Consider the following 16,975-nt stretch of genomic DNA (forward strand, 5'->3'; position numbering starts at 1 on the left):
ACATAAAAGGTATAATATGAACTCACATGCATGCCCGATTCAAATATAGTCTGGAGAATTTATAGATAACCACAATTTATTTTGCCACCAAAATATATGACTGGCATAAATTGGACTAATTAAAGTCCTCTTGTAATTAATATATTATTTTAATGCAATTCCGGATTCCGGCCGGAATTCAAGCCGGAATTCCGGAATTCTGCGTTTTAGGGTTTGCCTCGCCGGCATCGCCAACCAGCCTACCGACTTGTCTCTGGTGTATAGTACCGGCTTGAAACTTTAATTTCCACTGTCTGATGATTCATTATTAAACAGTGGGTCCTCATCATAGCTCCGAACATAACTTAAGCTTTTTAACATGTCATTCAATGTTAATACAACCGCTGAATGAGTAATAAGAATAGGTATTCTTTGAGGCAGTCAACCCGGGCAGTCAACCAGACTCTGCATACAATCTCGGCTACTTTTACTGTGGTGTTATATTTGACCTATGACGTCAGTACCGTGCCAACGCTGTGCTGAACATTGTATAAAATGCGGCCGATGTCTAGTGAAGAGTACATTCATTTGTACATCGTCTTTTTAATTATTCTAAGTAATGACGTGTCCTGTACACACCAGGTATGTATGTAATTTGAAGTGAATTCTAACATCATGTCGAGGGATAGCTACAAAAGGTGGCAACGTTGTTTCAACCAACACAACAAAGTTACGCGAATCTCTGGTAATGAGGTCACTATATAGTCTATGGAGACATATTTGTGTTATGATAACGACTTCACGATCGCACATTCCCATCACACGCCGTTAGACTATTGTTTAGAATCGACAACTTGCAGGGGGATTATAAACGTATATAACGGGAATTGGATGAATACCCTGTTTACTTATTGTATTTAGTAGTGGAAACTTTGCAAGGCTTTATCCGTATTAAAGTCACATCCCTGGTAATCACGTGATTGTGCCAACGACTGCAGCGATTGGCTGATCACATGTTTACTACGCCGCGCCTTAGTGTTTTGAATGTAGAGAGTTTGTAACCTTTGTAAAGGGAAGGAGGGAACGGTACAGCGAGGGGTTACCTCAGCTCTCTGCTTGTGTGAATAAAACTGGACTATCTGTAATGACCTAATGTGTATTCATTAAGGTCGAATATGGTATCTCTACGTATAAGTGACACCAACCAAGCGAGACGAAGTTCCCCGAACGCAACGCTAGTGTTCACAACACGTGTTTCAACGGCAATTATAAACACCTGGATCAAAGTAGCACCACTCTAATTTCACTACGTAAAACACAAACGGTGATCGGGTGTGAATTTATCCGCGGCGTCGATAGGCGACCTCAATGTTTTAAAATCATTCGGATCTCTCGGACATACTGTCAGTTATTCAATAAAATGTTGGTGATAAAACACAATGAACACGAGAGACAAACACGCATAAAACACAGTGGAATGATTTGGCAAATGCAGACACCGACTGTTATTGATTGTCATTCCCATGCCAGTGATTCAGAATAAATTAACATATTTTAGAAGAGCCGACTTACGCGTTTGTGTAGTTTTGCAATGGAATTCCCAAAGAAAATAACTACGCCCACAAATTGTTTAAACAGATGTTAAGAACTACATGTCAAAGTTCAAGGTTGAAATATATGTGGATGTATGTTCGCAATAAACTGCAAGATGTAAAAAGCTACCGCCTCCAACTTTATAAGCGTTACCAACGTGTCTCTCGAGGCCTAGTTGAATTTTAAGGTTAAAGCGCGGTAGTCGTCGCGCTGCGCATGTGCGACATTTGTGTTGATTTTCCTACAATCCAATGCGCTCTCTAAATGGAAATCACAAGTATGAGGTTTCACCTGGGCTTGGCTTGCACTGATTACCGCCGGTGGCTCCTTCAATACCTTCCAATCACATAAAAATTACCTAATTAAAGCTTGGATACGTCTCAGTTCGTACCCATTGATCTGCGCAACAGTCAAAGTCACCATCTTTGTTTATATGAGACCCATATATCGCGCGCATGCGCAGCGCGACGACTACCGCGCTTAACAAGCACTTTTCTAGTCATAATTACATAACCATAATGCCTAAATTATGTGCTGTCTTGTTCTGTCAATACACGATCATTATCATTTTACAGGCATCTAGTGGTGGCGATAAACTATTACTGGTACTCCTAGATGGCTTACGTTATGATCATTTCAACGCTGACATGCCTAACCTGAAGCAAATTGGTATTGATGGTGTAAAAGCTAATATGACAATACCTCCATTTCCAACGATATCAATACCTAGTACGTACACAATTGCAACAGGTACGAATTCTAGCTCAAATACCAACACATTAACTAGCCATAGACCATCCGCAATTAATGTATCGTTGGTTTAACAATTTATGCTATGCCGAAATGTACATCCACACAGCCACCACAACATATATTATAATTTAGGTTACGGTATTCGCTATGAAGATTTTAATAGTGTAAACGTTGTCAGCATAGCTGGGAAATGTTCTGCGTGTCACACAAACAACCGTGAAAAAACATATAGAGTCGCAGTAATTTGTAAAATAAACACTTAATATAATAAACATAATAAAGTGATATATTTGCCGGATGAATATAGTTTTCCCTATTCTCTGAGCGAAAATGTTAGTGCGTGTGTATGGCACTACTGCGAATGATTGTACTAAATATATGCCACATATTGGCGATATAACACTCTTATTTCTGTCACCAATCGCCATTGCTGTTATCCCTTTCACATAAACCGAACTATAGACTTGCATATATAATATATATTTATATTTTAGGCTTGTACACAGAAAGTCACGGTGTTGTGAATAATAATTATTATGATCTAGAGACTGGGATAATTTTAGATTACGAACACACATGCAACGCCTCAGAGTGGTTTGATACAGGTGCAGAACCGATCTGGGTTAGTGCCAATTTCAGCGGTCTCACGTCAGGTACATACATGTACCCTGGTGGATCAGTTGAAATTAAAGGTGTTCGTCCAAATAAGGATGTGGCTAACACGGAGTGGAGATGGTATAATTTACCTTTTAAGAAACGTATTGATGATGTTGTGACTTGGTTCCGAGATGATGATTTGGACGTAGTACTGCTCTACCACGCACAGTTAGATACGATGCTACACGATACAGGTATGGACTCTTCTGAGACAATGGATATGATTAGTGAAATAGATGACGGGCTGGCATATCTACTGGACGAATTGAATGAATACAACTTACTGGAGGACATGAATATAATTATCACCAGTGACCATGGCCACACAACACCTGGAGACGTCATTCGTGTATGGGATTGCATCAGTGAAAATGACGTGGATTTTTGGATTCCTCTCAATGGCGCAGTTGGATATTTGAATCCAAAGTTAGAAAAACGAGAAGAGGTGAGCAAAATCTCAAAGTCAAAACCGATGATAATATTAGATGTGTTCACGCTCATCTCATTAGCACAAGCGAAAAGGTCAAAATCGTTATCCCGTACTAAGAAAACACTTAGTACGGGTTATGAAACGATGAGTAAGATCTAAAGCCTACCCGTGTTTAAGACCTCCTAGCACGGAATGCACTGAAAAATCAAACATTTTTGGCTCTTCCTTGCTTACTGTAAACACACTTTGGTACAATAAATAATACAAATATGAAATCGGTTTTAGCTCTTAATAGAGTGCTGCCTGAACACAACTAATACATATAGTTTGCATTATTTGCATGTTGTCATTTTCAAATCATATCGGATATTAATACATATGATCTTCGCATCATCTGAGGTATAATTCTTGCTTTATTGTTTCAAGTTTGTAGATTTCTTGAAGCTACTGTATTATAATAACCTTATCCACTTCTAGGTGTACCAACAGCTAAAGGAATGCCACCATGAAATGAATGTTTACAAAAAAGACGAAACACCGGACTATTTACACTACAAGCACAATGAGAGGATTCTGGACATTCTCTTGTTAGCCAATCCACCATGGAATCTTGTCATGGTAATTTATTATTCAACTCTTTCTGACAGTATGCGAAATGTAATAATAATATATACAAGTAACCTGTAGAATGCTGTGTGGGTAATATTTTTATATTGATTTTTGCTGCATTTGCAGCAAATAGTTACCAAACAATGAGAAATCTGTTGGATTGAATATACCTCTCAGGTGGCTTCACATGCATAGTTCAAGCCTGCCTAACCGGTGCTTATACCAGGATTTAGTTACAGCTTCATGTTCCCAGTAATCGCAAGAAATTGACATGACAATGGAAATTCATGAAAGACTGGCACTCCCATGCAATTAACAGCGAGTTAAATTCTTGGGATTGAAACATATATTTTGAAGTCACTGATGTGGGCAATGAATAACTTAAAGTTGACATAAAGACGAGGTAGTTTATGATTTAATCAGTGCTCAACTAGAGGCTGAAATTATAATTAATTTGTTTATTTCAATTTCTCCTGAAGTCAAATAGAATACACTGGTGAAACACGATAGTACCCATGGGCGAAACGATGTTTTGGGGTGTAGTTTACATTGTGTATAGAGTGGTAGGGTCGGGTGTAATTTGTTCATTTCCAACTCTTATGAAGTCACGTAGAATTTCACTTAATTTATTTTAGCTGACATGTTTTCAAGCATTACATGTGAATCCAATTTTCACTGTGCTGTGTCTCAATAGAGTGTGAGGGAAATGGCATTTTCACTGGAATTTATTTCAGGGGGAAATGTTTTCAGTGATAATGAAGTATTATGACAGAACCCCATACCCTCCCCGTGGCTTTCATTGCGTATGGAAGTTATTTTCACGAGTGATGCGGTGTATCCTGCTGCCGTACTTTCACGAGCGAAGCCACTGGATGGGTATGGGGTTCTGTTATTATACATGTGTCCCATATTTGATTATTTCATATTAAAGAAAGAACGTGCAACAAATCGGGATAGAAATTTAGGTCGGGGAACCCAATTGCCCATTAATATGCTCCAAGACAGTGCTGCGACCTAGCAACGCGTGTCAGTGTAGAACGCGTGTCACTGTACGTGTGAAAATAAAATAATCAGACGTCTAAACTTGAGTCATTGTCCGAATAAATACTGCTCAAATTGACTAAGTGTTCAAAACGTCATAAAAAAGACGCCGCCGACGATGCGCGTCGCACAATCTTTTTGCTCGCTGTCAAACAACTTGTCAAGTCAAAACATCTACGCGCCAAAGTGAAAAGGCTGATTTTACTGCGGGTCCAGGCTGCGGGTGGATGTTCAGAGAGCCCTTCAAGATTGATAAAACTCAGTTTCCAAGTGGTCAACATACATTAAGTTCTCCCAATCCTAGTATTCTATGTGATATACATCTAACATGCCAAAAATGAACGATTGGTGAACGATTTGAACCTGACAAAAATAGCAGACGGAAATGTGTTTACAAAATAAAAATAGTGATTACTTGATTTAGATACCAGGAAGGGGAGGGGGTAAAAGAAAAGTTATATAACATTTTATTATTCAATAATTTATTAAAATACATAAGTTTGTCCAATTCCCTGTGATACAACACCTCAGACATAGCTCATTGTACTCGATTTGAGTGTGGGTACAAAGTTACTATTTGAATTTTTTATATTTTTTTTCATTAATGAGAAATTTGACCCCAAAGTTAGAGTAACTGTTCACCAGGAATGGCTTTTTAACTCTTCTGTGATTTTTTTTGGCTTGGCTGATTTTGTTCAAACTTGATAGGCAGATCGTACCATCACTAATTGGAAAAACAATCCTGACCCACCGCTACCATGGCAATCTGTTTTTTTTAATACTTTCGCCCCAAATTTATTACCTCCTACCAGTCTTGTAATAGCAGTGGCCAAATGATCATGCCTTTTATTCTGGCTACGTTGCGCACTGGTAAGAGATCACTGGCGCCGACATTGTTACACTGTCAACGTAATCCCAATTGAACTTTGAATAAAATCTAAATGCTGCCTCCAATCTAGAAAATACTATCACAAAACGGTTGGAAATAATACATTTAACGGCTGAATACGTCCTAGCAATAAAATAAAGTGACTTCTAAAGACTGAATGTTATTTTGCGAACCTCGTATAAGGTGCCTGGTTTTAGTTATAAATCGACGTTAGCTTCACGTTCATGTCCTACCATGGTAACAGCCGAAAACATATTGCTTGTTTTTTACCGGCTTGTTTTCATTGGCAACCGAAGTATTTTATTTTGTAAATAAATGTTCGTCTGCTATTTTTATCCAGTTTAGCAACATTTTTTGCATATTAGGTGTACATCACATGGAATACTACGATTGACAGAACTTGGTGTATGTTGACTGAGTTTTATCATAGTACGAAGTACCAGGAGGTTTCTGCTGGCGACGTTGCGGCGTTACCCAGTTCCAAATAAAGATTACCAACGCCAAATGAGCAACATTTTAATCAAGATTCATTCAATCCACGGCTAGCAAGCAACATCAGAAGCGAAGTTGTAGCATGCAGTACTAGTAAGTCATCCCGTCAGTGGAGTACCACAGTAGCACGGCATGCCTTCAGCATTGTATTCAAATGAATCACGTGGTGTGTCGTTCTCGTTCAAACCCGGAATTCGATCAATAGGGGAGTTTGAGTAAAAAAAATACATTGCAAATCATGCAAGTTCAACATTTTCAAACCAATATACTAAAACAGGAATGCTCAGAGTGCAAAAGTATGATAGTTATTACTTTCCAGTATACATATCTCTGTTGATACTATCCCTCACATATTCTACTCCCAATTATTCTTGCGTATAATGGACTAGCCTCTTTTCATGTTGACATTCAGACTAAAATCATGTGACAGGCTGTTAAAATTGGCTGTTGCATACTCTTTCGCCGGTCTGGGAAACGTGTTTAATTATCTCTCATTCAAGCAACAATGCAGATTTCCCAGTGGGAGTGAAACTATTCGACTCTGTCATTAAAAAATAGGGGTGTTTTCAGCAAAAAACGAATAACCCTGGAATGCACACAAAATACTGAATTTCGGAACAAATCGTGCATTACTTACAGCCGCGGAATACGACAGAAATATCAGACGAAACATGAAAACACTATATATTGTATTTCGGCCTGAACCCTCTATAGTGCAATTCAAGGAATTAACCCCTTATGTGCATCCATTTCCCACCTTGGTATCACCCACCCCTGAAAACAAACTCTTAATACCACGCTGAAGCGTTTGGTAATAATATAATAATGCATATACACCGTGTCCTGGTTACCGTGCAAGTGTCGTACATGAAGTCCCGCTATCTTGTGTGTATACCTTCAAAGTGAAACGTGTCCAGATTAAACATGTACAATTCTGGAAACAATAGGCTCTCCTATGTTACTGTAATCTACCCAATTTTAACCGGTTTTGATTGGTATATCATAATTTGCACATGAGAAGGAGTAAGAGAGTAACATGTAATATTTCAATGTTTGGATTGTTACACAACTATTGAATATATATACTGAAATTGTCATTTATTATTTGTGCAACAAAAATCGATTGTTAATATAGACAACATATACTTTACTAAAATCATCTTATATAACATATCTCTTTCTCCATCTCTCTCTCTCTCTCCTCCATGGGGATATGTATATGTCAAAAGTGCTTCCTCAAATTGACATTTAGCCTTATAATAATAGCAACCGAATTCTCACCTTCAAATACGGGCATTACTAAACTTTGCTTTCTTTGATTTACAGTCCCATACGACTAATGAAACTACGTTGTCAGAGCATGGCTATGATTTTCTACATTCGGAAATGAAGTCAATATTTTATGGATATGGCCCCAGATTTAAAGTTGGATACGAAAGAGGTTCCTTCGAATCTGTAAGTAAACCTAATCTAATTATATGCAAATTATTCGAAATCTCTGTTACAATTCTATCAAAATATATTATCGTGAAATGTGTTTATCCCTATAACAATTCATTCGATTAGTTTTATAATGTTGACGCTTTCCAGGATATTAACATCTTAAAAGTTCTCTTTGTAAGAAACCCCGCGCGAAAATAAAAATTGTGCATCTTGTCGCAATTGTCACCTCTATCTTGCTACATTTTCCAGGTGAATATATATCCTCTGATGTGCGAGCTGCTTGGAATATCACCATCTCCGTGTAATGGCTCATTGGACAATGTCAGCGATCTCCTTGACGTCAAACCCTCTAGTAACCCAAACGTCGTTTGCAGTATCCCATCGGTTTTGTTATCAATATTGGTATATTTAACAAATATCAACATACAATTCGTTTAGTATAACATATTTACCTGCTTTATTTGTATGTTTTAACAAAGGTGGGTGTTTCTAGCTTCAACTGTAATATATAGTTATTGTGTGATTTTGTCCAGGATTTGATTGGTGATTTCTGTCAAAAGTGCGAAGTATTGTAAGCAAGAAAAAATAACAATGATTTTAATTGATTGATTTAATGATTGATCGATTGAAGTACTGATTTCCAATAATCAAAATCATGAACACTATTGATTTTTCAGTGAGTGGACCTCTTATTATATTGTTTAAACCAGACGTACTACGAAATCTGTGTGGCCTGTTTTACTGGCTTTTGTAATGTTTTTTTTTTATATGTAGCCTTGTTTACTGGTCTCAACTTTGCATGACTTTTCTGCTGATTATTCGTTTATATTGTGTTAACATAGTAAATTACGTGTTCATTCAAAATAATGTTCTATAAATTTGACCGGGTTATTTCAATACAAATACTGACATATACATTAAAAAAAATAAAAATTAACCCTCCCCCTTACAAAACACAACCAGATATGGCTATTAATACGTTACAGCAATAATTGCAATTGTTGGATCCATACAATTTGACCAATACTGTCTGCCTACTGTAGATACCCATAAGTTTTGTCAACAAGTATGTATCACTTTAACAGTTTAAATGTGAGAAGATGATCTCATCTCCAAGTTTCATTTAATGTATTTCCTCCCATAAAAAACGGCTGCAGCAATAACACCGATTCCAATCATAACTGGTAAATATGCTTTAAATTTATTTCCAATTATCCTTCTTGCCATTCCATATAACGTCGGAACATCAACACATGCTGCTCGGAAACTCGGTCTACGGTGTAATCTCTCCCAGTAAGCAGAAATTAGTGATTTGGATTCAAAATGATGCTGCAGACCTAGGAAACGAAGGCGGTTTAGTAAAACTGCTACGTATACATCAGCAGCAGTGAAGTTAGATCCCAGCAGCCAGTAGTCATCACTATCTGTTGATGATATAATGAAATAATGTACTGTTAAATATTCCATTCAAATCCGTTTGGTTATTGCTAAGTTACGTAAGGGGACCACTCAGAATAGAAACCGGTAGATATGAACACCTGAGTGGTAATTGTTTGGTATGTATCGATGCTGTGTTCTATCACTCATTTTATATTCAATTGCAGACTGCTTGTCTGCAATAGAAATGTGTGATTTGCCAGATACTATGGATGTAAACGATATTTTAGAAACGTTATTTTCAAAGGATAACGTTAAATTGTAAATGGATGTCTTCTCACTTATAAAACTATATATATATGAATATTGTTAAGTAAAAAGCTATAGTAACTCATAAGCCTATAACTATGTTGGAACTATATACTTTGTTTTATTTTGGCCATATATCGTTATAACAGTATGTAGTTGTGCAACTTTAAATTATTATTACCTACCTACCTACCTACCTACCTACCTACCTACCTATCTACCAACTTTTAACTTACTAATTGGTAAAGGTTAAAATAATCAGTATAATTGTGCAACAAAACAAATAAGGTAGTAATGCAGATTGAATTTTAGCAGTGTGTCTAACATGGGAAGGAAGTTCATTTTAAGTACTACGAGATGTTACCATTTCATATATCAATTGATTCTACATACATTTGAAGTAAATCTACAACTCTGTAAGTATGCGGTTGTAAATTACTGGGCACAATTGTGAGGATCGTACTCTTTACTTGACGGTCTGAATAATTAAAACAGTGTAATTTTACCTTCAGGGAATTCCTTCTTTGTGTCCCGTAGTTCATCGTCCAATTCATCTAACACCACATCAAGAACCAATATTTCTTTTTGAACTTTTTCAAGGCTGTCAAAAGCTTTCCTAAATTCATCCCAATGAACTAATTTACCTTCGTATATTTCTTTATACTTTGGGTATCTTTTCATCATATTCATTACATTGGTTTTATCATCATTACGACCTGCTCTGATGTCTCCTGGTGAAAAGAAACAAATCGATTTTATCAAAATCGATTTTCAGAATGTATGTATCGCATGCAGTGCATGTCACACCTTAAACTCTTACATCTTACTTGATTGGAAATGTACATCCATCACTTCAAATCAATATTATAGTATACATCTCCAATAGAAACGCGTAATGAAATTATCAGTTTTTTTATATAACAAATAGTAGCACACACTATTAGACGTGATGCGCGGGAAAACGTTGACAATATATAGTATAACTAGCATTACCAATAGATATGGGATAGTAAATCTACAACTAAAACGTATCGGATGTAAGTTGAAATATATTACGTGTCATATGCTTGGAAATAAATTTAGGAACCGTGGAATTTCTTGTCAGAGCCTCCCTAAATAATGAGACACAACCAAACGAGATGGGTTCTATACGTATATCATTGATGCGGTTTCGCCATCGTCGTACCCTCTGGCCTTCTGGTGTAGCCTCGTCGGGTTGAAGCCTAAGAGCTGCAGAATATAATCATTGTAAAGTTACCATCCAATATTTAGTGACATTGTAATTAAAGTTTAAAAAGTTATAATGAATAGACTCACTTATCATTATATATATATATATATATATATATATATATATATATATATATATATATATATATATATATATATATATATATATATATATATATATATATATATATATATATATATATATATATATATATATATATAGTCATGAAGGTTTTGAATGAACGGATGTGAACACTGTAAATTATGTGTTATTGTAGCACATGTAGTTTCCATGGAATAAAATCACCAATCATAATCGTATAAAATATAGCTGATTATTATTAATTTTATTATCTCTCCATCTTAGGGGTTCTTTTTAATAATTTTTCTCCAAAAATAACTGCGAAGATTTAAGAAGTATTTGAATAATGCGTTCAACTGATAAACAACATTGTGCTCTCTGTGTATAGGATAAAAACCTAATGGGAAATAAGCATACATTATCGAGGTAAACTACATATCAAAAAATTGTTATTCTACTAAAACTAAATATTAAAGCGATCCAGATGGTCGAAAATAGAAACTACGGATATCTTTATAAAATGAACGTTCGTATAGATTATGGAGATTATGTGACAATATATCTAGCAGCATTAGTTATGTTCGTTTCTCTGTGAAACTTGAGATATTATGGTTGTGATTTTTAATGAGATCACATGACCATATATGGTCATCCTGACTGATAGCCACATTTCTTGTTGGATGTCTTCAATATTGCACTTGTCGCATTGTTTTTTCAACATCAGTGCTTGGGATAATACAGATATGCATATTATGAGGTTATATGGCCATATATGGTTATATGATATAATAGTCGTATCATTTGCCCAATTCATTAATTATAGCAGTGGTTGCATGTCCCCAGCTGGTGCTGAGTTAATTATATTACAATCCATACCCGCATTATTGTTGATGACTATTTGCCCCACACACACACATTTCAATTTATTGCTCATTTAGTGTTCAGTGCATAGTGGACTCTCTCTTTTGCCATGGTGTGTAAATGAACAAGCAACCTCTCGGCTGAGATATCTCCGATGTTAAAAATGTACATTTAAATAAAAGAATTGAAGATACCATTAGAAAATGAACATATGTGATAGAGGTTTGCCTCATCAAAATTAGAAAATTGAAGATCTCATCACGAAATGAACAACTCTGAGAGTGACCAACATGTAATACATGCAGTTTTCAACAAGAAGTTGAAAAAATATCACTTTTTACCAAAAGTGATAAAAATATTCATCAAAATTAGAGAATTTAAGATATCATCACGAAATGAACAAATCTGAGAGGTCTGCCCAAGGTACATATACACGAAGTATCAAAACAATAAGAATGATAGTTTTCAAGAAGAAGTCGAAAACGTTGACACTGACGACGACGGACGACGACGGACAATTACTCATGTGATAAGCTCCGCTCAACAGTGCAGCTATAAACAAATCTTTTTGGCTGATTGGTTTGGGCTGACATTTTCCCACACTTTATACCACTATACCACATTCCCAACTTACTTAAAGATTTAATTTTTCAATGTTTCTTTTACAAAAATGGCAGACGTCGATATAAGTATTTAGTCTTTAATCGTATATTAAGCTACTTTGTTCAAAATCACACAGATTCAAGACAGAAGTATACTGAAAATGATTTAGTGCAAATGATTAATTTAAAGATGATATAGTGAAAATGATTAATTTTCTCATTGACAACATATTTGTTCTTTGTGGTGGGCAAGTCCCAGTTCAGTAGTTATTTACTTGCTATTTATCCTAATAAACTTAAAATTAAGGATACTACTGACACTGAATTCTGCTTCTACTACTCGAATTTGATCTTAATTTTGCTATCCTCGGGGGCGGACATCCGGGCATTTTCACCGCCTGGCAACCTGCGGCGGTGAAAACAAAGGCCCAAAACTCGCAGAAAACGGTACTTTGGGATGATTGTTGAGACTCCTCTGAACAGTGTAACAAGATTAGCCCTACGTGTGTAACATATATAAATTTGGCTGTTCGGGATTACTTCAAAGTTGAGTTTGTGTTGTTTTCTCGAATTTTCACCAGCTCGACCGGCGTTCCACAGCAGCGCGCACAGAGCCCATAGAAATGCATGTACAGTGGTGCGCGTCGTAGCAACGTGGAACGTCTGTGACGTAGCTCCGCCCCCGAGGATTGTGAAATTTCCATATATCGATAGTAACATTCCGACATAACCAGCTCTTGGAGTTTATATTTCACAGCTTGTGCGTTACTCGGGAGCATGTTCTAAGTATTCAGATTTCCTGACCAGATCTCGGCTATTGACTGCGACAACTTCGCCAATAAGCCAAGGGTTTCTGATTCCTCGACTTAAACGTGCATTTAAGAAGTTGTTTGGTCACCATGATGATTTGGTGGCTTCCTATGTAATTTCTGTCTGTAACATGATTGCAGATTTGTTTGTTTGTTCTTGCTCATCAATTAATTATGTATGTGGCCGTGTTTGTCCTTGTCCAGTAAACTTGATTTGACATTTTTTCCCTGACATGACTTTGGAACATCACGGCGGGTGTGGCATGCTAACATCAGATGCTTACGCTTCAAGTGCACCTGGTCTGACTCCCTTGTGGGGGGTTTGTGACGCTCCGCTTCCATCGATTTTGACAGTATATTTTCTCTAGACTACTGATATTTGGAGAATGGCTTATTGGTACTACTATAAATTTTGGAGTAAAAAAACCATTGAATTAATCATCATGCCGTATGTCCTATTTTCACTTCTTTTGGAGTGATAATAATGACGATGGGATAAATCAGCTCAAATTACAGAAACTAGAGAATAAAGAAAGTGTGGGCATGAAGACGCACCAAGTTTAATCCAATCTAATATGAACTATTTGTTTTGTTTTCAGGTTAGCAACAAAACCATGGGATCAATATGTCCCATGTTTTGATATTCATTATATATCACATCTGCAGCTATCAACCCGCCAATTATTAATAATATAAGGTACAGAAAATTCACTTAGTGACACAAAAACGGCTACAGAATAATAAGAATAAAAAATATAACATAGTGCTCATCGCTGCTTTCTTTTGTTGGTGTCCTTGTTGAGTTGCAGAGGGCGTTTTTGTCATATTAAGCAAGATTCTTGGATTTAATCCTTTGAAAGCGTGCAAGGAGCAAAACCAACAGTGAGGGTTTTCTTATTATATCATGAAAATTTACAGATTTAGTAATGGTTTGCATTGAACGTGTGTATTTATTTAAATACAAAAAAGTTGTGTATGCTTTGATATTTCCTCGCGAATAATTGAATACTTTTTTTCATAGGCAATTGCATTAACACAGTCGTTAGAGGCTGTATCTGTTATGGATAATTCCGTGGGTTAAAATCAAATTACGCATTGTGCATATGAATACAAGTGTGGATGATTTACAATATGCATAAGAATAGGTTACTTTTACAGTCTGAAATATACCAGCTGCAAAACAATAGGTCACAACAATATTATATAATGTAATCTGAATAAAGTGAATATCTTTGTTTCTACCCAATGAAACTCACACGGGATGAAAAACATCACCGCGCATAGATGCCAAAGTTTTCTTATAAATCATTGTGCATACTTACATTCTGGGAAAGTGCTGTCCAAATAATCTAAAATTGTATTGGAATCTGGAACATTGTTTTCACCGTGTTTGATTACTGGAACCTGTCCTAATGGATTTATATCCAAGTAGCTTGGTTGTAGACATTCCTCAGTGTGTATGTCTATAATTGTTTTCTTGTATTCCAGCCCTTTTTCTTCTAACATTAACACAGCCTACAGTTTAAACACACAACTGCCACATATTATAATGAACATTTAAAGTATTCTTTCAGAATCTTGATTTGTAAGACATAAACCAATCAGTTGTATTTCATATGAACACTAATGATAATTTTCATAAATACCAATTACACATGAATATTACACGAAAAAACAACAATGCACTATATTCTCTATGTGTTTGCCTTTTATTGGTCTTGAATTATGACTGAAAGAAGCTGAATGAAATTAAAAATTAATTAGTATGTTCAACAACTCATGTGGGAACATTAACTTTAATAAATATGGTTTTACATAAAAACAAGAGAAACAAATGCTTCGTTTAGAAAGTAAGGAGTAAGTTGCAATAGTAAAAATTCTGTCTCCCTGTCCCGGCCCCCCCCACTCCCTATATTTAGGGGGGCCTATGCTTGTTCCCTCATTTTTTTGACCCCCCCCCCTATCTAGGGAAAAGAAGAAAATTTACCCCCCCCCTTTCACGGGCTTTTCCGATGAATTTCACCCCCTATCTAGGGAACTTTTCAGTCTAGAACTCCTTTTAAACCCCCCTTTTTTGTATATCTCCGGAAGTGTTTTGAAATACACCCCCTATTTTGAGAATCTCGGGAAAACAAGCAAAAAATACCCCCTTTTCTACGATTTTCTCGGGAAAATGTTCCCGAGACAGATCGTCAAAAAGTACCCTCTTTCTCGAGAAAATGGGAACGCGCATGCGGCCCCCTATGGATCCTGAGTGGGGGGGGGGGGGGCTCCCTGTCAACTCCGGCCAATATGTTACAGTTATGTAGCTGAGACAATACCGTTATCTGTAGTAATTACACTAAGCATATTATTACAACTGTCGAAATTATATTTGCATGGGAATACAAGTTTGACCAATTTACAATCTGCATAATAACAAACGGTTTACAGAAATAAACAAACGGTCAGAACCATGGAAGTAAAATGTTCTTATTACCTCCATGGTCAGAACAAAGGATGACGTGACCAAGTGTGGTATAAGTTATAATTTCTGTAACTTCACAGTTGTTCTTTTGTCTCTAGTATGTAGATTTGTAATCAGCCACAGTTTGTGTCATATGCAGGCTAGTAATCACCACATTGTTTTCATATAGAGATTAGTTCTGGTAACAGTTTTTTCATATGCATATTAGTGATAACAGTTTTGGTTTGTGCACATGTGAATTAGTAATTCGCACACAATTTGACATTGGTAAGGTGTAAATGATTGGAATTACATGTGTGAATAAGAGTACTTTCTAGATTATTGAAAATAAATGGTCAAGCTGGGCTAAAATCAAGACTTTCGTACTGGTTGTCAGTACCTCTAACCACTACGCTACGTGGAACTTAGTTTTGTTTGTAGACGTTTCAAGAAACATTTGTCGTCACATGATATGTGCGACAATACAATGAATTCAGCGTTTTGATCAAGTCTTTTCCACTGGAGAGAAATGGGCGACGCAATGTTTGGATTTTGGTCTGATTGATCGTGTAAGTCGTTAATCACACCCTGTAGCCGTGCGGTTTCAAGTGTGATAGTCCTACTTATGACATTTACAAGAACATAACCATAAGTGTGACTGTTATACTTAAAACATGGCTCCTATTACCAACCTTGCTTGAAACCATTATACCTTCATGTTGAAACATAGAAAGTATAGTTTATAGTATGACTGTGCTTGAAACAACAAGGTTAATCATGTGATTAGCTATACAAACACCGACGCCCGTTATATTATATAAACCAACACTTTCGCGTGGTCTTTCCATTAATAAACGTGCAGACAGAACTGATCACGTGACCAAGAGTGGTATAATGACGCAAACTATCTAATAAACAGATAAGTTACCAATCAAAACAGACTATGGTTCAAGAGTGCAAGGTCAAATAGTGTATTCAACTCTAACCATGGAACAACAATGCGAACCCCGAAACCTCCACCTAACACAGTCCATCGGGATAGTATGTGTATTGGACGCCACGTACTCAGATAGTAAAACAATAATATACCTACCCTCTGAGAGTAATAAGAAAGTGGGTGATAGTAGAGCATTAACTCATTCATATTAACTTCCACTGTTATATAAATACGCCACACGAATGACTTGAGCTTCGCTTGAGCGTATTTGGAATCGGACGTGATATCCAATATTAACCACCAGGGGAATAGATTTCAGTCTGAGCATGCGCAAATGCGTTAGTGATATTCTAAAACTGACATTGCTTTTATTGTACGTATTTTTGATATTTTAAAACAATAAATTTACGTTGGACTAGTTTTTTAAAGATTCTAT

At 36.4% G+C, this 16,975-nt stretch overlaps 2 protein-coding genes across 2 annotated transcripts; one reads left to right on the forward strand and one right to left on the reverse strand.

The window, feature by feature from the left end:
• Positions 1 to 406: 406 nt before the first annotated feature.
• Positions 407 to 8,753, forward strand: LOC144342547 (ectonucleotide pyrophosphatase/phosphodiesterase family member 7-like). Its single transcript, XM_085500372.1, has 6 exons — positions 407 to 621; positions 2,148 to 2,322; positions 2,820 to 3,427; positions 3,890 to 4,030; positions 7,770 to 7,898; positions 8,136 to 8,753. Exons 1-6 carry the CDS (start codon positions 535 to 537, stop codon positions 8,322 to 8,324), a joined length of 1,329 nt encoding a protein of 442 aa, XP_085356498.1. The 5' UTR covers positions 407 to 534; the 3' UTR covers positions 8,325 to 8,753.
• On the reverse strand, positions 8,482 to 16,746 carry LOC144352816 (ganglioside-induced differentiation-associated protein 1-like). The gene is made up of 5 exons (XM_085500668.1): positions 16,696 to 16,746; positions 14,479 to 14,671; positions 10,629 to 10,802; positions 10,066 to 10,303; positions 8,482 to 9,306 (listed from the first exon to the last, which is right to left on the reverse strand). Exons 1-5 carry the CDS (start codon positions 16,744 to 16,746, stop codon positions 9,006 to 9,008), a joined length of 957 nt encoding a protein of 318 aa, XP_085356794.1. The 3' UTR covers positions 8,482 to 9,005.
• Positions 16,747 to 16,975: the final 229 nt, after the last annotated feature.

Source organism: Saccoglossus kowalevskii, chromosome 6 (genome assembly GCF_978046115.1).
Source record: "Saccoglossus kowalevskii chromosome 6, keSacKowa6.1, whole genome shotgun sequence".
Lineage (NCBI taxonomy): Eukaryota > Metazoa > Hemichordata > Enteropneusta > Harrimaniidae > Saccoglossus > Saccoglossus kowalevskii.